This window comes from Colias eurytheme, chromosome 3 (assembly GCF_061535395.1).
Source record: "Colias eurytheme isolate Ceu_HAF_F1 chromosome 3, ilColEury1 Martin Lab GWU primary, whole genome shotgun sequence".
Classification (NCBI taxonomy): Eukaryota; Metazoa; Arthropoda; class Insecta; order Lepidoptera; family Pieridae; genus Colias; species Colias eurytheme.
In genome coordinates, this window is record NC_142982.1 from 7,691,199 (window position 1) to 7,714,291 (window position 23,093).

Consider the following 23,093-nt stretch of genomic DNA (forward strand, 5'->3'; position numbering starts at 1 on the left):
CCAAAGTTATGTGGCGATGGGTTCGTGCAGCGTGCTTATATCTTGCTGAAAGCGAAGCCTGCACGCATGCGCACCCGTCATTCATCATACACTCTCAATGACCGCCTCTGCAACCGTCGCTCGTCAAATGTCCATTTTTTATAGAGCAATTAGAATAAATTAATTAAACTGTTCAAATTTGTATTAAACTGGGAAATATTTTCCAATTTTCCTGTAAATTAAGTAAAATTCCTTAAAATCGTTCCTTAAAAGTGTTAAATCGTAATTTAAACCATTGGTTTATAGTCATATTATATAGATACATTTCTATTTTCTACATATTGTGATGATTTTATGAACTTTAACAGAAATTCGTTATATTGAATAATTTAAAAATGATTTGTTAATATAATAAATGTTTAATTTTAGCATGAGTTTAAGTTATAAAATTGTTCCATCGAAATCACACCTGTAAAATTAGATACTTACGTAAGCTCTTTAAAACTTTGACAATAACTGTAAAAAAAACTTTGTTACGACAGGAACTAGAGAATTAGAAGACTTCATAATTACTTTATTTCTTTTTTGTTTTAATCCCTTATACTAGAAATCCTAGTAGTTCAAGAATGTATGAAAAACTTTTTACACAACAGGACTTATACAAGAGCTCACTTGAACACTTGTTACGTGTAGAACTTGGGTGATTTCTAAAAATAATCCCTCTGGGTCAGAGGTTTCTAAATTTTATTTTTATAACTTTGAAAAATTTTGTTGATCGGTTCAGCCTGGTTTTTTATTAGGGAATACCTTGACGCATAACCAATAATTCTTGCCTCTGCGTCGGATTTCCACTGCCCAGAAAGTACCGACTTATCTCTACTATGATCCCTCGCACTTCTTTTAATGGTGAGGTACGTATATCATGTTATAAAACATTTCTAATAATAAAGTATTTAAGCAAGAAAAAAGGCCCAATTCATTTTTGCAGTTCATATAAAAACATACAAAACAACACAAATACATTACCGTGGACCTCCGCGTGCACTGTACAACTTATGAACTAAGGGTTCACGATTTAATTAATGCCAACATGGAATCTCATGGACAACTTTGGGAATCTCTGCTCTACATTATACATAAGGTCATACCTACATGCCTTAGATATGTTTTTTTCTTTTCATAAGTACACCTCAAGTATGCTTTAACTTTTTAACTCCTTTATCTGACGAACATTAGACATACTTTTATTATTCTAGTTTCAGAAAGAACAATTTAGTTGAATGTCACCTAATTTTAAAATAAAAAATATATGAAATAGAACAAGGACAAACCTGGGATTGAGAAAAACGGAAGAATTAAATACACACGCATTATTTAGCTCTTAATATATTAACGTAAAAACCAATTTTAAAATGTTGCAACATATATTTGAAGTATTCGTAAGTTGGTAATGCCAGAATATTTTTTACAAGTTTTATTGATGGAAATAAAACCTTTGCAACCCCGACGTTACAAATTAAGATACATAAACATACGATAGACAAATGAAGAACATATTACCTACCCTGTTTTATTAACAAGGTAATATAATCGTAATGATTCGTATTTAGACGGAAATACCGTACAAATGGTACAAATAGTACATTCATGATGTAACGACTAATGTAATAATAAGCGTAAATGACGCAACAATTAAAGAAATTGTAGAGAAGAAATTATATTACTACAATATGAACTACACGAACAACCTATATATATATAATATGGGCTACGACAGACGTAGATTTTCCTACCAAAATATAGCAAGGGCCGGTGGAAATCGTACGATCGTAATATAAAATAATTTGGAAAATCCAAAAGTGCACGCCTCATAATTTTGTTTTAATAAATATTTATTAATTATTATTTTTGTTTATTTAATAACAATTAAACCACATCGAATCAGACCCTGAAAAATGAAAGGGAGCATACTCAATATATTCAATATATAAAAATATATAATTATTTTATGTATTCCTGAGCATACTCAAGCGTAAGAGAAAAAAAAAGACTCGATTAGTAAAGTATTTCGGTCGCTATCGTGTTAACAAGAAAAAGGATCCGCACATACAGACACACGGACGTCCAAGACAGAACTTTTTTAAACTGTTTTTTAACTAGTTTAAATAACAAAAATGACATCAAAAATATCATGAACGTTAAAAATAGTGTTTTTTCTTAATATGTGTGTGTATGTATTATCTTACAAGTGCAATGTATGATACATAAAGACATTTTAAGTTTGAAAAATCAGATGTTTTGCGCGAAGTGACAGTAGTACCCACCTCAACGCTTCGCTTATGAGGCGTGCAATAAATAATTAGTAGGTATTTGAATCATAGAACCTTCCAATATTATCTGCAGGATTTGTAAACGTATCGGGATTGATAATAAGTACTTATAGTGAAAAAAACATAATAAACATTTTGGAAATATAAAAAAGAAACTAAAGCAACCGAAGATGTAGTCCTAGGTGTCTACAACCTATCATAGCAGTTAATGTATACTTACAGTGGGTATATTGCATTTTGACTCATAGATATTAGATCTTGATCTAAACTACTAAACTAGAAGAATTAGATAGTAGACAATTAAAGGTCCATACATGGACATTGGATAATCATTTAATGTTTTACATCATATCTATTATCAAGACATTTCCGTTTATTGTTCTCGTTTTCATTGCTTGGGTAAATTTCAATCTAATCTTAAATTTTGCAAACAGTCTGCTTAAATCTACAATACATAAAGCCAATTTCACAATGAAACGTATTGTGACTGCGCACGATTACGTGCAATGAGTAATACTACCTTATCTAAATAATTATTTGTTTAAAAGATGATGGTTAAACATTAATCGTCATTATTTGAACAACGTAAATTAAAGAATGTAAAATCATCTTACGGATTGAATTAGTGTTTGTTTGTAATGAGCTAACTCAAAAAAACTTCAGTGATTTTGAAATTCTTTCACCAATGGAACCTACATTCATGTTTCTGAATTAATTTTACTCAAGAACAATATAAGCCATATTCTGATTTTGTTTTCATCCCGGGAAAACCGGGTGGAACTGAGCCAAGAGTCTTGTGTAGAAAATATTGAAATTTAAGAAGACAATTAAAACAATTTATTTAACTTAACAAAGTGTATCTGATAAATATTATGAAACGAAAGTTAAACAAAAATTTACATCAACAGTAATTCTAAATGTGTAAGCATTGGAAAATAGAAAAGTAGCACAAACAATTCCGATTGCAAAATTCGAACTAGACCTACCTAAATAGGCGAAATATCGATCACCAATGTTGAACGAACTTTCAAGGATTACAAGTGTTACGTTGAAATTTTGCAAATAATTAATTAGAAATAGGTATCTTCACAAATAATTAAACATTTCAACTTCTTATAATTATGAATGTACACGTGCATTACATTGTAGTGTACATGTACATTTACAGGTACATTTAGATATTAAAAATAAATAAAAACATAATTGATGTTATAAATAATGTTGTTGGTGATGTTAGCTAACAATTGTCAATTACCGGAACTAAACTTCTCTTCCTGTAGACTATAATTGATAAGGGAAAATCGAAGTGGAACTTGAAAATAACACTTCAATTAAATTAAAAGTTGTTTGGTTATGAATAGAATAGTATATAGTATAGTACATAAATAATACAATAACATCAACAAATTCTCATTTGTATTTTTATCTTATAGGTAGGTACCTATCTAAATATTATAATCTTTTATACATGATGGTGTTTTTATTTTCAGTTACAGCATTTGATAACGTAATTTTCAAACAGGTAACTGAAAGAATACATACATATCGCTAAACATTATCCAATCCTATGTTCATTTAACGTGCCAGCTATCCACAAAAGTCACAGCTTTCGTACAAACACGTGTGTGAGATATTATTTTCTTAGTAGCTTTCCTTATAGTGTATGATGAGATAGGAATATAAGGCTTAAATTATTTCACATATTTTTATTGAATTCGCTCAAAACACGAATCTCGCTCGGGTACCTAAAAGTTTTTTCGCCTGCAGGATGTTCGGTCCTTACGATTTCTCGGTGTAAGCAAATATACTTTTGAAATAGCCTGCTAAGCGACATAACTTTTATAAATATCGAGATAAACGTTATCTTGTAACGTAAAATTTATTATAAGGAATATTGTAACGATGAATAGTAAATTGATTTAGTATTAATAGAATATGAAATACCCGAATATTATCATATATAATATATCATATTAAACACAAATAGACAATATCTGAATAGGTAGATATAACTGCATATTATATGATGATATCAATTGGTAATTATTATTAATCAATTATCAAACCCTTTACCATATAAAAAAAATAGTAAAAACTAAAAAGCTCGCATAAATAAAATAATAGTATGACACCTACCTACGGCATAACAACTTTGCTTTTAATTGGATTGTTTTCACTAAAAATTCAACAAATATTAATTGAAAATTGGAATTTACCGAACAATTCTCGAGTTGAGTTTGGCGTCATGAACTTTTCAAAACTACTCAAACAAGTAACTTAAGCAATATAAATCTTAAAAGCTAAATTAAATAGAACTCAAATGTTCCTGTAAAAATATTATTTAATGAACGAAGATTAATTATTAGGTATAACTTAATTGTTTGATTAGTAGATACCTTTTTAAGCTGTTCTTCATATACATAATAACTTTTATAACAATGATGCTTTTTATAGAACGCAGAATTGAGAGATGTTAATTAATATTTACAAATTTTTCGATATAATTTAGAGATGAACTTATTTGCATAGGTATACCTATGTAATTTCGTTCATGTAGATAATTCTATAATATCTAGATAATCTAGATATTTTGGCTAACAGTATCGGAAAAACTCCTAAACGCTTAATGTCTTATTGATTTCTTTACGAGGCATACAAGGCAGCAATTAATATTTTTATTGGAAAACATTCGCTCATTAATATTAAACTGTCGAATTGACTTTCTTAATGTGACGATTTCCGTTAAGTCTGACATTCAGTGGAATTTTTCCATGAGCGATAAATGATATTTAAAGAAGAAATACCTGCTTAAAATGTAAAAAAAATCATATTTGCAACATTTAGGTCTATTTTTATTTATCAGATATTCTCAACGCGATGCTAATTCGACACGCGAATTGTAATGCAGGTGAGAGGCATCATATATAGGTATATCTACATAGTAGTCTTTGAGAGGCATTTAGAATACGAAGGACGAATGTTAACCATCGGGTTGTAGTAAGTAGTGGATATTCATATTACCTATATAATTTATTTAACAAAAACCTGAACTGCCTTTAAATTGTCAGAGCTAGGCAAAATTTAATAGGGACCAACTGGAAGACACAAGCTTTAAAATAAAAAGTATAGGTAACAAAGACAAACAATTAATGTCGAATTGAGAAAATATCGCGTTGCGAATATCGTATACGTCGTCGTCCGCGTGTTTGGCCTATGCGTCTATTAGAGACGGTTTATGGTGCTATGACTGAGCAATGTATATAATATTATATGGTATTATGTACCCAAATTTGAGTTCAATCGATCAGATCAGAGAACTTTCAGAGTAGTAACCATAATAAATTAAATATAATCTCGTTGTAGTAAGCTACACTACATGAAAAATCTAATCGCACGACATGCTTCTACCACATTAATTACAGTAGATAGGAATAGAAGTTTCTAGTTGTAGCTCATAGCTGATAACTAACTTAATTATTTTTGTACTAAAAAATAATATTATATAATATAATCCATACTTAATATTATATATGCGAAAGTAACTCTGTCTGTCTGTCTGTTACTCAATCACGCCTAAACTACTGAACTTTGCTACTGAATCAATTTGCATGAAATCACAGCAACTGACAGCAATAAGTCCCCGGATAATTCGCATAAACCTTGTTAAGCGATTATGTAAATCCGTTATTTATCCCCAAACAAATCGGTTCGAACTCGATTTACAAATTGGTTTATTTGTATCTTAAGTTACTCAAATCCGATCGAATATTGTACGATATTCTTAAAAAAAATATTTCAAAGCCCTACTAAACTTTACAATAGTCTTTTGTGAATAAATATATATCATTTCGTTACAATTATTATGGTAGGTATTCTACAATACGAAATTACCTTTTCTTTAGAAGAAAAGTCTAATCTCAATGATATCCAAAATTGAATCATTGAAAGGCCCTTGCCCAACCTTCATTTGTTAACATTAGGCATAACTAGGTATATAGGTATATTTCAACCTAACAAAATGAAATAATATTTACATGGCGATTGTATTATTGATATGGGCTTTATCAATTAAAATTTTTCTGCGATATTAAATATGAAAGCTTCATATTTTTTATATTATTTTTAAAGCTTAATATTGTGTAACACGAAAATAAATATTTTACTATGTATTGATTTTAATTACGTGATATTAGATATATACATACTATATTATCATGTCGATAATTATTTCCTGTATGTAAGTACAGCTGAAACATTTTATGATAATTTTTAATAGGTACTTGATAGAAATAATAGCTATGCTTACACTGAAACAGACATGTGATTAAGATCTCTTTATTAATAATAAAAATATGTAACCTTATATTTATTGTCTCTGGTTTTCGTTCTTCGAGAGATGATAGTCTATGGACGATACGGACAAAAGCTGTCTACGGACAATAGGCTAAACATTTCAAATTTTCAAAATTATGTGAAAATCGCCCAAATATAGTGTTTTCGATTATGACAACTACTAAATATTAATATTTGGACCTAATAGGTCAATAACAAACCAAACCTCTTAACAGCGGTATATTTCTTCTTGCCTTACCTACCTACTGAACTGAACCGCAAAGTAGATTTGATGAGCGGATGGATGGAACCACTGGAGCCTTGGAAAATGACAATTTTTCATGTGTGAATAAAATCGCCGCCGATTATCGCCGGGTATAATATACAGAAGGTACCAATAGTTTATAAAACATAATATGTATCTACCTACATTTTGCTTATGGACTCATTACCGTGCTATAACCGTCCAAATACAAGAATAATAAACATTACCTAAATGGAAGACGATAACTGTAATGTCTCAGTAGTTATTCAGAATACCTATCTCAATAAATAAGATACAGTACAAGAACTATTCCCGAGGTACCTACTAAGAATGGTAATGTAAATAATAATTACCTATCTTCCATACCATTGAGGTGTAAATAAAATGGCACGATAAAAACTAATTGTCGTAAAAAGGTTAGTTAAGTTTGTTATGAATAAAATTAAAATTCATTCCCATGGTGTTTTCTGAACGGAAAATCAAAGCGACATGTAAGGTCGAAATTAACATTTTAATTGTAAATGCCATAATGTTTTTGGCGTAGTTACAGACGATGCGATGGCTCGCCATTGTCCTATGGAAAATCACTCATACTGTGATGACACTCCATTGAACACATGACATGCTCCCAATCGATAAATGAACAATTACAATTTTACACGATACACCTATCTATAAAAGTTAAAAACGATGAAATCAGCAACCATGTCCATGATAAATAAATGTCTTTGATCGTAGCTATGTATTTACTAGGTACCTAAAACTAGGTATAATGTACAAAACAGCAACAATTTTCTAAATCTATTACAATAATTTAGTTCACAGAAATTGATACAAATACATACCATAATTAGATATACCTTGTTTATTTTCGTTATAATGAGTGTTTATCAAATGATTCAATAGCTATCCTTGTAATAAGTACAAATACAAGAAATTTAGAATATAAATAGATCTTCAATGACTAAATACACTCGAGAATAATGGCTCTATTAAACACTTGACCGTAATTTGAAGCTTACTTCATTGAGAAGGTACCTAGCTTTTTCCGCCTATTTTGCCCTCTCTTTCCGTTGTATATATGCTATCTCTCTCGCACACCTCTCCACCAGGTGGCGGGGCGCACGATAATGTGCGGGCGCTGGATGTTTTTTCATTGGCGTCTAGCTTCCGCCGCGAGAAGGTTGTCTACAAGACTACAACCTTGGTGCTATTAAGTATTGCTTAAAGCAAGTGCTAAAAGTGTTAAAAAGTGTATCCCGTCGGATCGGTACAGTGAGTTATTTTTACATCTATTCTAATAATATTTTACTTAAAAATGAGTAAAAATCTTTAAAGTCAACGGTATAATCGTTGGACTTTATTTAAAATGCTGAGGTTTTTAATGAATCCTTCAGCAATAGTTTATTTTTCAATATGCTTAAATACTTAATAGCATGAATAAAGATATTTAAAATTAACGATACAACCGTTACATTTTACTTGAAATAGTAACTTTTCTTTTGAAATATTTCATTATGCAATATGTACTAATTAATATTTGAATTTTTAATACTGTGAGTAAAGCTATTTTAACGGTGTTACCGTTCGGCTTTACTCGAATCGTTAATATTACTTTTGTGATTATTTGATATTACTAGATATATCAAATACCCTCTCTTGTATATAGATATTTTTAATTATTTATGTCATTTTTAATAATGTGTTTTTATTACAAGGTTACAAGTGAATTTTTCTTGGAAAAATTACAATTAATACCTACTTAGTATGGATATGAGCCAACTCAAAGCTTTACAGGCATACAATCCATTGCTACGACTTTATTACATTGTCGTTATCGCTAGGAACGGTTCGGAATTCCTATAATAGTTTATTACTAAAAATTATCGAACGAGATGAGTCAGCTCCAAGAAGTCACGAGTCACGACATGTCAGAACATGTTGTGATATTATTTTATAAATCGTACGGGAGTTACCGCTCAACTGAATAATGTATAGCTCATGTATAGTAGATACGTACCATGAATGTACCACACATTCAAAACTATCCGTAGTCTATACGTGTCCTTTTATGAGTATTATTCTGATCCGTTTTTATGTGAAAATAGACATATTACACACGGCTAATTTGATTGAAAATTACGTTTCCTATGTTTCAAATGATGCAACTTTTTTGTTTAAACGAGTAAGTACCAAAATTTTACAATTAAATTCTTTGGTTTACTGAACTTGTGCTGAAAGGGTTATCGTATAATAATTATCGAGATACCTTAATATAAATTAGATTTAGATACATTTATTTCAAGGGATTTACAATTCACTTCTAACGTTTTAGAATAATATTATAAACTTGTACACCTTGACAAAAAGTAAAAAATTGCGGGTGAGTGGAGAATATTTTGTTCAATTAAATATAACGTCCTACGACGGTATGGTTGCGTTCGTAAGGAATGTTAACGGATATAAAGCAACTAAATGTTACATCGATTGCATGAACAAAAATAAATATGAATCGAAGTTCATTTTAAAATTTAGTGAATTGATTTGAATTATGAATTTATTAAATAGTTAGTTCTTTTTTATATAAACATAATAATTAATTACCATTGTCAAATCAATTCTTTTTAATTCATCCTGGACAGTTGTCGCTAACATTGGAAAATAAGTTAAAGGACCTTGTTAATTGCTATATTATTTAAATGATTATTTACTGCTAATTTTATATTAGCACTAAGGTGTATTCTTGCTCGAAGCAGAATACATAAATGTGGCCACTACTCCTCGCAGGGGTTAGCCAGGTCAAATCCACCCTCGCAGGGTGTCTCTTAAGCATTTTTTTGGCAGGCCGTACTTATTTCTAGTTACAAACATCCCTCGCGCAGCTGTCGCTCGCAGGGAAATGGTGCAAATATATATCGGCCCTCGCGGGGCTTTGATTACAACCGTCCTTCACGGAAAAGATGGTGCATTTGCACCATCTTTTATATATATCAGCCCTCGCGGGGCTTTGATTACAACCGTCCCTCATGGAGAAATGGTGCAAATATATATCAGCCCTCGCGGGGCTTTGACTACAACAGTACCTCACGGAGACATGGTGCAAATATATATCAGCCCTCGCGGGGCTTTGATGGCGATTGGTGCAAATATACAAAGGATTGATCATTAAAATGATCATAGATATTTGCTTTCGTCAACGAGGACCCACGAAAGAAGTTTTGGATATGACCGTATCGGATCTTCACTCTTCTAAGGTAGGTAGAAAAAGGTTTTGAAATCTTCTTCACAGTGGGCAGTATAGTAATATGACCTAATAAATACAATAAAGGTTAGAGACGTCAAATAATGGGCGCATGAAATTGATACTTCGTATCCTAAAAGTTTACGCTTCAGGAATCAGGAAACCACCATTGGTTTACCAATTATGGAAATTGGAATTGAACAAATCGTATTTACCAATGTAAAGCCTATTCACAACAAAGGAAGGCGAGTCGGATCAAATATCATCTCGCAGATGATTTGTGGCGGTGGTTTCGAGGATTGTCACCAAGCCTTGTGTCAACGGTATGTTTGGTATCGTCATTCAATGGCACTAGCCGACCAATTTTCATATAAAAACATCGGAAGAGATTTTTTAATCGCAAAGCGATTGAATGTAACAAATGACGATTGATTCAAAATCAAATTTCAAATTTCAAACGATTGATTACGTATATTTGACCTCTCATAGGCCTATTTTAGTTGCCCGGTCTTGTAGGCAATTTATTTGACTCGTTTTTCAACCCATTTGACCTCATTATTGCACCCATGAGATTTTTCTTCAGGGCTCAAACAATAAATCGCTGAGGGATTAGGATAATCGTTTGTTAGACAAGTTTCTTGTCATCCCACCAGGATTATTTTATTGTATAATAAAGTTATATACAACTATTTACGTAAAACGTTTAAGTACTCAACGAATACTGAGAATACTGACTGTTGAGTTACATAGGATAGAGGATAAATAACGGAAAGTCAATCTATCTAAACAAAAGCCTCTTATTATTAGATATTACTTGGAACCCCTACCCTAACGAGAAAGCTCTGCCAAATGACTGTTCATTTCTTTGCTTTGAGGGGGGGGGCAATAAATGAAATGCAGTAGGTACAGACTATACGGCTTTTAAAATATAAGTCTGGTAAGCGAACTAAACTTTGCTAGTTTAGTTCTTGCTATATCGCTGTCCGTGGCTGCCTCGCGTGTTTACGGATGAATAAAGTAATGTCCTGTCTTCGCATCCACAGCTAACTGTCCTATACTGTCATAATCTTAACACAGATTCATTGGACATAGCTCCCCACGAGCTCTGTTCTTCATTTTTGCACTCGCACAACTGTGGACAACACGAGAGCAATGCCTGCATTGGCAGCAGTTACAATCAAGGGCTAGCAAGGTAGGCTAGCCATATTACGGATGTTGGAACAACCGACTATATTTAGGGCAATTTTCTTTGTCCAGTGTAACGTTTAGACTGTCGTAGCATTCCTACGGAACAAAGATGGGATCAGATCTGCATCCTTAATGAAGTTAATCGAAAGGAGATACTTTCAGACGACGATAGTATTCAAAATCCACCATATTCCCGAGCATAATAATGCATAGTTAAGCTTATAATCTCTCTTGCCATTATCCTGCAGCAGAATTCCTTGGCGATAATTTGTTCTCGTAATGCTGGGGCCACACTAACGTCTAACGTCTAATGCCCTTTATCGCGATAATTATTCCGATAATTTTTAAGGCGTTAAGTGAGTGGCTACACTTGAACGGTCAACGTGAATGCCGATTGTTGGCGATAAAAACAGCGTTAATTTTACTAAAATTCTAGCAAGATGGACGTAGTGTGACCGCTTCATTGCGTTAATTCTCGCGATAAAGCTATCGCCTCGCCAAACGGCAATGTTAATGCCGTTGTTAAATAATACTGGCTACACCTAAAGTTAACGTCCATTATCGCGTTAATTAATGGCATTTCCCGTTAGTGTGGCCCCAGCATTAGAACGAGCGAGGTTGTTACGATAATATGAGAAATCCTGTCAGTTAGAGACCTGAACGACGCGATAGAGTACCGCTATTTCAGTAGTAGTAGCACCTAGAAGGGTGAAGGTATTCTGGAAAGCGGAACTGAAGGCCCGGTCAGCAGCACCAGTCACCTAATAGACAGTGTTCAGTGCTGCACCACTATAATCTGCAAAATGACTGACGGTATGAAAATGTGGAGTACATTTTCAAAATATCAAATGATATAGTTGGAATAAAAATCCTATTTGCCTCCGTCTACCCAAAAGACGTACGGAGTAGCTAGTAGTAGTTGGTTGAATTATAATAAGTATAGTTAAAATCCTTTATTACTGACTGGATAAATTTGGCTCTTTTCCTATCTGACGTTCGTATAGCTGTTGACTGCCTAGTGTTATGCACAAACACTATTATAAATAAGTCACGTTATGTAGTCCCGAGACTTTCGGTATATAAGTTCTGATGTAAATCATAATTATATCTTAAAACTGAATTGATTAAAAGTAACGTACTTAGCTGTAGTAATTGCAGTTTTGGGACACAGATAAGCTCTTTATCATTTTAGTCTCTTGAGTCCAGTATATTTGTTTCCAGTACAGAGTTTATGACCTATCAGTTTTAAATAAATAATTCATGCATTGTACTGAAAGTACCAGCCATGTTTAGATTATGATTGCGACGTTGGCTCTAAACATTAAAAGATACCGCACGGTTTAGTTGGATGTTAAAAATCTGTATTATAATTTAAACCATTTACCTGTTTTGTTATTTTATTGCCTTATTCAAGGGGTGACCTTTTAAATTTACTTCTGACCCCAAAAGTAAGGACCAAGGTCTCTTCTTGTCCGCTTGTAGCAGGTTGGGTTAAAACTGTGTGAGTTGAGACATTTGGTAATTCTATGTTAAGATGATTCAATGATGCTTCTGCAGAGTTCTAATTGAATAAATAAAGGTTTGAGTTTGAGGTATTTTTGCCTCGTCGGGATCAGCTGTTGCTTCATTTTGTAAGTAACATCTAAATGCGTAATTGAAAGTCGTTAGGTACTGGCGCTTTCGCAGATTTACGCTAAAGATAGTGAAAATTGTAGTAACTTTAACTTTTCAAGCCCAAAAGGTTAACTAAGGTACGCTTGAACCAATCTCATAAGTTCTAATACTTTTAATCATTATGATTAACTTTTTGGTTCTTATTTGATTAACTTTTCATCTGGGATTGTTAATATATTATATAATATAAAAATTTGTGTGATTTATTAGCTGGTATACTATCTGCACACCTTACTCTTTCAAATAAAGAAATAAGTAATTACTTATGTATTCAAATTCACATTGGCGTCACATTGTACACCAGGTGGGTAACAAACAGGTCTCAATGAAGTAAGCTTCAAATTACGGTCAAGTGTTTAATAGCTGTGTTTTACCTGAAAATAAAACACATATTAAATACTTACCTATATTTGAAGCTTACACTTAACGTCCACCTGTTGTGGATTTCGACTCAATGAAAAAACATCCAGCGCCCGCACATTATCGTGCGCCCCGCCACCTGGTGGAGAGGTGTGCGAGAGAGATAGCATATATACAACGGAAAGAGAGGGCAAAATAGGCGGAAAAAGCTAGGTACCTTCTCAATGAAGTAAGCTTCAAATATAGGTAAGTATTTAATATGTGTTTTATTTTCAGGTAAAACACAGCTATTATGCTTGTAAGATATTCCAATAATTAATCATTATTTATTCTGCGGTAAAATGACAAAGGTACGTATACTATTAATTATAAAACATAATATTATATCATTCACAAAATGCTATCTAGTAAGTAGGTATCTCTACTCATTAAACATTATTTAAAATTACATTGGGAATATATGGTCGAGCAAATACAATTCCCGCGATGAGGATCAAATTATTATCTCTTAATTTAAATTTTGTCTTAAAACAATATCTATTACAATTTACATCTAGATAAACATATATGTAGGTAAATTACAGTAATAATTAGAGTAGTTAGACCGTATGTCTGCATAAGCGAGGAACTACAGTAACTTTCTTAATTGTATTAAAATTCTAGATCTCATTCAACCTCCCCAGAAATATCTATTGATCAATATATATAAGAACCTGATAAAAAGGTATATAAGCAAGAATAAAATATTTGTAAATAGTAGTTACCTGAACTACCAATCTGATGTTCTAACTTTCGTATTTCCCAATAATGCACTTTTCAATCCTTCAAAATGACTTTTCTCTTTAATGTATGCATCGTTTCTTCTAATGACAAAAATAACTAAATTTTAATCCATTTCAGGTAATTACAAGCAGTGTTCTTAGGCACTAGGCAGATGGTAAGACTACAAAATGTCAATGAAATCCCGAAATACTAAATCAAAAGTGACGGTAGATACAGAATGTTTACGAGGCTTTTGTGGTTTTGGTTTTGACAAAGGCAACTATAAATTGTTTATATACACAGTGATCACGTTTATCACGGTTCTTGGTATATATTATATAACAAAGGATTGGAAAGGTTTCACAGCACCAGAGGAAGTGGACTTAGGGTCAGTTAGAATCTTATCGCGTACTTATCGCCGCAGACATAATCGTAGCAGAAGACGAGAATAATATTGCCTTTTGGATAAACTTTATCATACAACAAAATTGACCATAGATTATATTATATAGCATGAAATAATAAAGCTTTGGTAAAACATTAATTTAATAATGTTTTGTTATGAATTTAAAAATGTGGATTGTTTTATAACAATAATTTTTATTAATGAAATAAAAACAAAGTAAAATATTCGTTTTTTGTTTGATTGTACTCTATAGATTATATGTATTAAGAAACTTTACAACTAATTTATAAAGTCAAGAAAATATTTATCTAAAATCGAAATAAGTAGTATAGGTATATAGGTACCTTCGGAGACAAAGTAAGTACATATAGTATAATAAGAGTTTTTTTGTTAACAATTATATAAAAAATCGTAACATACCTATCTGTAATAATGCTAAGTAGGTAAACCTAAATAATAATATAATGACCTAAAGAATAAGTAATAAGAATATCTTCGCCTTTATTTCATATAGATATTAATTTTATATGAAATAATTGTTTAATAAAATTTAATATGGTACATAATAATTGTTTAAGCAACTTTTAAATCCAACAATTTTATCTCATCATGTACAAGACTCAGATTAGCAAAACATGCAATAGGACTGGCTCCTCCATCTTTAGAACTCGTCGAAGCCAGCCCTAATAAATGCCCGTCTTGTACTAACAAATCCCCAGCTCTCACTGGACATTTTTTCAGATCTTTTACGCAAATCACATTATTTCTTTTTAAATTATTTCTCCATTGCATTGTAACATTATCCGATTTTTGAGCAATTGTTGCAAGTTGAAATGACAGTGACCGGCCCCCACGAAAGGGTCTGCCTATTATGTATGCTTTAGATTTTAAGTTAATTTGTTCTGCTATTTTTATTGAGGTGGCACATTTCGACATATCTTCATAACTTGATAAAAGAACAAGAGCCTTTGTCACGACACCTTCATGAGGAATTGCTTCAAAAACATCGACTGGAAACCCTTTTTTACATTGTGGGCTGGAAATAAACATATTTATCATACCTAACTAATTAAATATTTTATTCCATTTAGAAGAAATGAACTACCAAATAAATAAAATCGTTCTTACTCTATTGGACTGCCTAAATGTAGGCGAACAGAACCAGATCTAAGACACAATTCATGCGCCAAAACTGAAGATTTTGAAAGCACAGCCCCCACGCATATTAATTCGAGATTGACTATCGATTGAATTCGAGCCACATACTGATACATATCGACTTTGACTAAGTTACAGTCTATTTTTGTATCAGCATTTAGTAACTGCGCATTAAAACCTCTATAATGTATTATAAAATTGTTGAAGACAATGCTTAAAATTGCTATAAAAATTACTGTCAATAACGCAACGATACTGATTTTGCTGGTACGCGTACGTTCATCCCATGGTATTGTTATAAAATTATAATGAAATTCATAATCATCGTATTCTAGATCCTCTTGAAATGCGGTATTATTATCCGTATCCTCCATATGCAAAAGTGATAACGATTGCGCTAAATTAACGGCTTTATCAACTAGTAGGCTATGATCTTGGTCTGAGTTATCAAATTATGTAATGTTGGGTTTTCTTTCTATGGCTGATATGGGCTACTTGTGCATACGTGAAAAGTGCTTAATTACTTAAAGATTTCTTAGGGAATAAAAAAAATTGTGAGCCTTGAATCTTTTTTTTTTCTTTCAAATATTCCTTGCTATAAAAGTAACATATGTATTATGTATGTACTACCTATGTAACTAAAAATGTTCAATTCAATAAATTATCAATATCAGTAGCTCAGATCAGTTATGTAAGTAACTATAAAAAAAGCATTGACACATTATAAATATTAATAGCTGTTAATAGTAATATTTTTGCGTTCGTTTGTTTCTTTAAATTTTTACGTTCTTTTTTTAACATCCACTTGTCCCGGTTAACGCAGTTGCATAAAAACCTGCAAAAATTCCTAAAATTCGTTGGTGTTTGCGTTCGTGTATGGAAAAAACTTTTGCAAATGTGGGTCCTACTTTTGTGTGTTCGCGACTCGCGTATTCGTGAACTTGAGTGAGCCACGTCAGAACCCATTAAATAACAATATACTTAAATAACAAACATATTGGCTTTGGTCCGGGAGCCAGCATCAGATTTTATGACCAAGTTCCTCTCAAGCGGTAATTAGTAAAATGCATCAAAGTATAGTATTATGAAGCCTCGTGAACGTCAGCTGGAGCTCGGTTGGGGGGAAGAGCGGTTGTAGCCTCCCGTATCAGCTGACGGTTTTTCCACCAAGATACAGCCAGCTGACATATATATTTATCCACAGTTACATATAAGCTATCATCAGGTAAATTTTTGTTTGAGAGGAAATAACGGAAAATAAATTTTTCTTTAAATTTAACTTTCATGTTCGAGACACCAGCTGACGTATAATACACCATGTTGTAACCAGCTGACTATTTTTTTTCGTTGAGATATTGGGTTAGCTACAATTTGACAAATTTTTAGCTGAGAAAATGAATGTATTTTTTTTCCTATGTGCGTGGGAGGCTACAACAGCTCACCCCCCCCCCAACCGAGCGCCAGCTGACGTTCACGAGGCTTTATAATACTATACTCTCATGCGTCTGACGAATTATCTCTTGAGAGGAAATAGTTAACCAAATTTGCACCTGGCTCCCTAACCATTCTATATGCACCAAATGCCCCCATTTGGCTCCTTCCTATAATATTTTTATTCTAAGTTTTTATACGTTTTGAAGGGAAACCAGAGTAAATAATATTTTTTAATCTGTATAAATGTAAATTTAAAAAAAATATTGACATTAATATATGTCAATGTCAGCCGACAGCCGACGTACAAACGCTGTCAAAAATCAAAATATTGTGTTGAAATCGAGTTTGTTGTGGTATAAATTATAATTATTAATGTGCCAAAGTATGAAAGCTATATGGAAATTATATAAATTTTAAGCACAAAAATTATCCATTGATTTATTAAAATAGTCGCAATGCCTACTGTAATATTACTCGATGTGTCTCTCTCAATGAGCCGACCGGTTCCCTCTTCGGACTCCACAGAAACTCAAACCAGGCTAACTATTGCTTCAGCGGCTATCAATACCTTCTTGGATTATTTATGCGTACATACAAAACTTGAATATGTTGCACTTGTTACTTTTTCATCTGCTTATGAAGGTAAATACTAAATAGGTTATTTGCTATTTGATAGTCTTTTAACTGCGAACCAGTTGTTTAATTAAACTGAATTTTGACTTTTCTTGTTCCAGTTGCAATACCATTTACTCGAGAATACGATAATATCAGAGCAAAACTTCCACATCTTGAAGAAGGAGACAAAACATGTATAGAAACTGCGCTCCTTGGTGTCAATCAACTCATTCTTAATGAATGGGGCTATCAAACCCCTGTACAGATAATATTGGTAATCATTTTCATTGCTTTACTTCTCTGTTTTGTGATTCAGAGTCTAGATATCAATATTTTACTGGTTAACAAATATTTCTGTTGTATAATACAAAAATTATTGTATCAGTATCATGATTCTTTACCTTTGTATTTACCATATCATCTAATCACTAATAATGTTATGTTATATTACTTATATTGTAATAGGTAACAGATGGAAGTAGTGGAGTTGGTACTATTGGAAGGAACCGCATTATGCAAGCCCTCCCTTTACCTCCTACTTACCCTGTAAGAATACATGTATTGCCAGTCGTAGGACCACATGAAACAAGTTTACAACACGGTAAGATACATTATTATTACATTTTTGTACTAATTTTGTATGTATAGATCTTACATGCTTATTTTCGTTTCCTTTAAATAAATAAGAAAGAAAGAAACATTTATTTGACTCCACAATATAAAATACAATATAAATATGTACTTTTGTTTCTCGATTATGAGAAAAAATGTTTGTGAATGAAATTCTAGATCATTGATGATGATTTCAGCCATGCCACTTTATCAGAAGATTGTAGATCTAGCAAGCAATGCCAACAGTTCCACGGGTAATATTTCAAGAGGTGCCATCTATTGTCCTGATCAATTAAATGTACCTGGGGTGAGTTTGGTCACTTAATTTTAGGTTAATAGTTGTTATGCCTTAAAATCTATGCATATGCTATTATAGGATAGTCTGAATTTTACGAACAAATTTTGGCTAGACCTTTTTTTAATGAAATCCTATAACTTTCTTTTCTTCCATGGCTTCACTTGCTTGTATTACAAAATTGTGTATTAAAATGATTTTTGGAGCAATTAACCAAATTTTTAGGAAAATCAAAGTTTAAACCAAAATCTCAACATGAAAAGCATTTTTAAATAAATTTTAGCCTACATAGAAAATGAAACATTTTGATTTTATTTAATTCGAAAAAAAAATTTTTTTTTCGAATATTCGCTATGCGGATAATCGGGAATTCACTGTATCAGTCTTAATTAGCCTGCAAACATTATTACAGGTTGTAGCTGCAATGACCCGTCTCTGTGAACAGCAATATCAAGAATTCTGGTGTTCGCTAAAGTGCGGGCAGTTAGAAGCGCGCGTGCAATTGTTTCCCGCGCCGCAGCCGGCTTCACACGAGGGCCTATCTGCTACATATACAATTTCTCACCAACTACATGTCATTGGATTTATAACACAACAGGATTTAGGTATAGAGATGTTCTTTCACATTTATATAAGGTTTATTATTTTCTACATAGATGAAAATTGTGATCTCACAAAAAAATTGTTTCGTTTTCAGGTACACCAATTGCTATAAGCAAACATCTTATAATACCGCAAGCACAATCGGGTAATAATAATAATGCGAATCGGGAGAATTATGGATCTAAAACACCTACTAAGGTAAAATTATTTATTCATTGATAGCTGCTGGCTTGTTAAATTTTTTTTTTTAATTTTTCTATATTTAAATTCTAGGAAGGCTCAAGTACTGATGGTTCAACTGATGAAGATATGTCTGATCCCAGTAAAGTTCCAAACTTTTGTGTTTTACTCCATGGTGCACTTAAGGTAATGTTATTAATTATAAGTCTTACGAAATTTAGAGAAATAAAATATAATTTATTAAAGGCATATAAATAGTAAATACCTATTTGATTATTACACCACTTTTAATAAATAAAATAAAACATAAAAAATAATAATTGCAGTTATGGGAATATTTTTACGAACTTAAGCTTAGCTTACGTGTAACATCTTAGAATACATAACCTTAAGCAAAAAAAAAAACGAAAACATATAACGTGACGTAGAAGCGGCATACGCGTAAAAACACATTCCGTAAGAAATCAGATAAATTAGCCGGGTTGCGTTTACTCGGTTACGTTGCTAACTCTTTGACAAATTTTTAAAATGCATATTCTATCTTTGTCTAACGCGGAAGTGCTGTAACTGCTAGTTTATTCGCAAATACCGCTTCTACGTCAGTTTATATGTATTGTAAGTGTAACATATTACGTACACCATATTATAGTTTTATTTCACACTGGCATGTTATAATCTACACTAATATTATAAAGAGGAAAACTTTGTTTGTTTGTTTGATTGTAATGAATAGGCTCATAAACTACTGGACCGATTTTAAAAATTCTTTCACCATTCGAAAGCTACATTATCCACTAGTAATATAGGCTATATAATATCATCATGCTAAGACCAACAGGAGCGGAGTAATGCGGGTGAAACCGCGCGGCACAGCTAGTTATAAATAAAAACGCATAAAATACAGGTGGAAGGTATGTCAGCGATAGTGCAGCTCGGGTCCGACTGGTGGGGCACGCTGTCGGCGTGGTGCGAGGCGTCGCGCGCGCGCCGCTCGTGCCTGCTGCTGAGTGTGCTGCGGCCCGGCGCGGCCGCGGCGCCCTGGCTCGGCGCGCTCGACCAGCTGGGGCCCGCTGAGGAGACCGCTAACAGTGGTGAGCGCTTACAAAACATTGATAAAAAAATTGATATTATTATAGAGAGGACACCACGAACAAAATCTGTGCGACAAGCGCGGCGGCGCGGGGCGGCTAGTGAGTCATACAATTTGCAAATATTCTGCCTTTTATCTATACAAATATTATAAAGAGGAAAGGTTTGATTTTTTGTTTGTTTGTTTGTTTGTATGAATTGAATAGGCTCCGAAACTACTTGGCAGATTTGAAAAATTCTTTCACTGTTGGAAAGCTACATCATTTCTGAGTGACATAGGCTAGGTTTTATCCCGGAAATCCCACGGGAACGGGAACTATGCGGGTTTTTTTTTGAAAACGCGGGCGAAGCCGCGGGCGGAAAGCTAGTTACTTATAAATTAAAACCAATCAATGTAACAAAAAAAATGGTTTGAGACGATTGACTCTAACTCGTGTTAGAAGTTATTTAGAATGACATTTTATTCGACAAAGAAATTTGGTTCGAAAATTTTAACTTTGTTTTGTTTATGACTACTTTATTTTTGGTTTTATGATAAAAGTACCAATAATAGTTTAATTTTATTATACGTTAGTTAACAAGATATTTAAAGCTATCAACGTGATTATTATAATATTTATTTTATTTTCAGCGGAGACGTTTCCAGTGCGCTCGTGGCGTTCGTACAGCGGCGGCGGGTCGGGCTGCGCGTGGGCGCGCCCGCACGCGCTGCTCGCTGACGTGCAGAAAGTTCTCAGACATGCGAGGAAGTTGCCCGACAAGACGCAACATTTGTATAAGGTACACTTTGTGCGCTTTATTTGTAAAGTATCGGTCATTTGCAGGTTAAAACTTGTTTTTGTGATATTTTTTCCATGGTTGTTTTATTAGCAAATAAATAAATACAAAATCTAAAGTGAAAATTCTTTATATTTTGTTGGCTATACAGTATACACAGTCACTATTCTCAAATAAAATAAAATAATGACAACTAACTCAGACCGTACAATGCTCCCCTGAACTTTAATTCGTACTACACGCTCTTTCGTTCGGCACGTTCCCATCGCTCCGCACAGCAAATTAACCAATAATTTTCATACAGGAGTTGAACAGACTGCGCCGTGCGGCAATCTCGCTCGGCTTCTCGGAGCTACTAACGTGCGTAGGCAGCGCGCTGGAGCGCGAGTGCGCGGCGTTGCCGGCCGGCGCGCCGCCGGACTGCGCGCTGCAGCTGGCGCACGCGGCCGCCGCGCTGCGAGACCCGCGCACCGCGCTAGACATCAAGCACACGCTGCAACCGCTCGCTGCCAGCTTCACTGTCGCATTAAATTAATAGAATCAATATTATATTTGTTTCATTTCTTATTATATTATAGAAGATACTATAATATTTTATGTTAAGATTCTCTACTATAAAATATTACCTACAGTATCTTAAGGTATCCGGTATCAGCGTACTGACCATCATTTTTCTTTTTGTCATTGCGTACTAAGACCCCTGTAGAACCGCCATCCTGTTAAAAATGACCCGAAATTTTGTGTGACGCGCTTTATGCTCCAATTCAGGATTTTATGGAAATAGTGCTACATCATGACGAATACAAAAAAAGTATCATAGAAACCCAAATTGAACACACACATATAGCCGCTCGCCACGCTTAAGAGATTATTTTCTTTAATTTAATAACTCAGGCCCCGGAATCACAGACACGATAGAAAATCTATTGTGTCGTGGACCAATCGGGCCGTTCGGGGCGCAATGGGTTAAGAGTAATTGAATCCGTTCGTCTGTCGTATCAATTTGTATTAATAATATACTACCACAGACTTATAATAATATATGTACTACGTATACAAATATAGGTATGTATAACCAAATGCAATAGGTAGCTAACAGATTTGAATGTGTGAAAATATTACTTTATTAGTCAGTCCGCCTGAAAGAAGACCCGCCGCCCGCGTCCGGCATATTTCTAAGTTTCTATTCAAATAAATCTTGGTGATTGTGAAAATTCATTACGTTTACGTTTAGCGAGATATACTATGTATATAGTGAGAGCGAGATATACTAGCGATATTAAACTGTGTTGAAAATGATAGAAAAATATCATTAAAAATAAGAAAACAAATTTGAAATATTTTATTACCTATAGAAATTATTTACAGAATCCATACTAATATTATAAATGCGAAAGTAACTCTGTCTGTCTGTCTGTCTGTTACTCAATCACGCCTAAACTACTGAACCAATTTGCATGAAATTTGGTATGGAGATATTTTGATACCCGAGAAAGGACATAGGCTACCTTTTATTGCGAAATATGTACCACGGGCGAAGCCGGGGCGGACCACTAGTTGTCTATATATTATAATTGACATCTTGTACACTGTATCTACAATTTTCAATTTAGTGCTCATATTACCTACATAATATTATAATGAACTAGCGGTCCGCCCGGGCTTCGCCCGTGGTACATATTTCGCAATAAAAGGTAGCCTATGTTCTTTCTCAGGGTCTAAAGATTGTCTGTGCCAAATTTCATCAAAATCGGTCCAGTAGTTTATGCGTGAAAACCATACATACATACATA

The 23,093-nt window shown here is 33.2% G+C and overlaps 2 protein-coding genes across 2 annotated transcripts; one reads left to right on the forward strand and one right to left on the reverse strand.

Annotated features, from left to right (window-relative positions):
* Positions 1–15,110: 15,110 nt before the first annotated feature.
* LOC149909739 (uncharacterized) lies at positions 15,111–16,069 on the reverse strand. The gene is made up of 2 exons (XM_090120196.1): positions 15,666–16,069; positions 15,111–15,573 (listed from the first exon to the last, which is right to left on the reverse strand). Exons 1-2 carry the CDS (start codon positions 16,067–16,069, stop codon positions 15,111–15,113), a joined length of 867 nt encoding a protein of 288 aa, XP_089976322.1.
* Positions 16,070–17,454: 1,385 nt separating this feature from the next.
* Positions 17,455–21,835, forward strand: IntS14 (integrator complex subunit 14). Its single transcript, XM_090120197.1, has 10 exons — positions 17,455–17,771; positions 17,864–18,018; positions 18,210–18,345; positions 18,554–18,663; positions 19,064–19,256; positions 19,349–19,452; positions 19,528–19,620; positions 20,339–20,525; positions 21,155–21,303; positions 21,605–21,835. Exons 1-10 carry the CDS (start codon positions 17,585–17,587, stop codon positions 21,833–21,835), a joined length of 1,545 nt encoding a protein of 514 aa, XP_089976323.1. The 5' UTR covers positions 17,455–17,584.
* The last annotated feature ends 1,258 nt before the right edge of the window (positions 21,836–23,093 follow it).

Bases quoted from the DNA above. Each gene is read 5' to 3' on its own strand.
- LOC149909739 (XM_090120196.1), bottom strand. From the start codon at position 16,069: ATGGAGGATACGGATAATAATACCGCATTTCAAGAGGATCTAGAATAC. The intron at 15,574-15,665 runs GTAAGAACGATT...GTTTATTTCCAG, and splicing joins CATTTAGGCAGTCCAATAGA to CCCACAATGTAAAAAAGGGT.
- IntS14 (XM_090120197.1), top strand. From the start codon at position 17,585: ATGCCTACTGTAATATTACTCGATGTGTCTCTCTCAATGAGCCGACCG. The intron at 18,019-18,209 runs GTAATCATTTTC...ATATTGTAATAG, and splicing joins CCCCTGTACAGATAATATTG to GTAACAGATGGAAGTAGTGG. The intron at 21,304-21,604 runs GTACACTTTGTG...ATTTTCATACAG, and splicing joins AGACGCAACATTTGTATAAG to GAGTTGAACAGACTGCGCCG.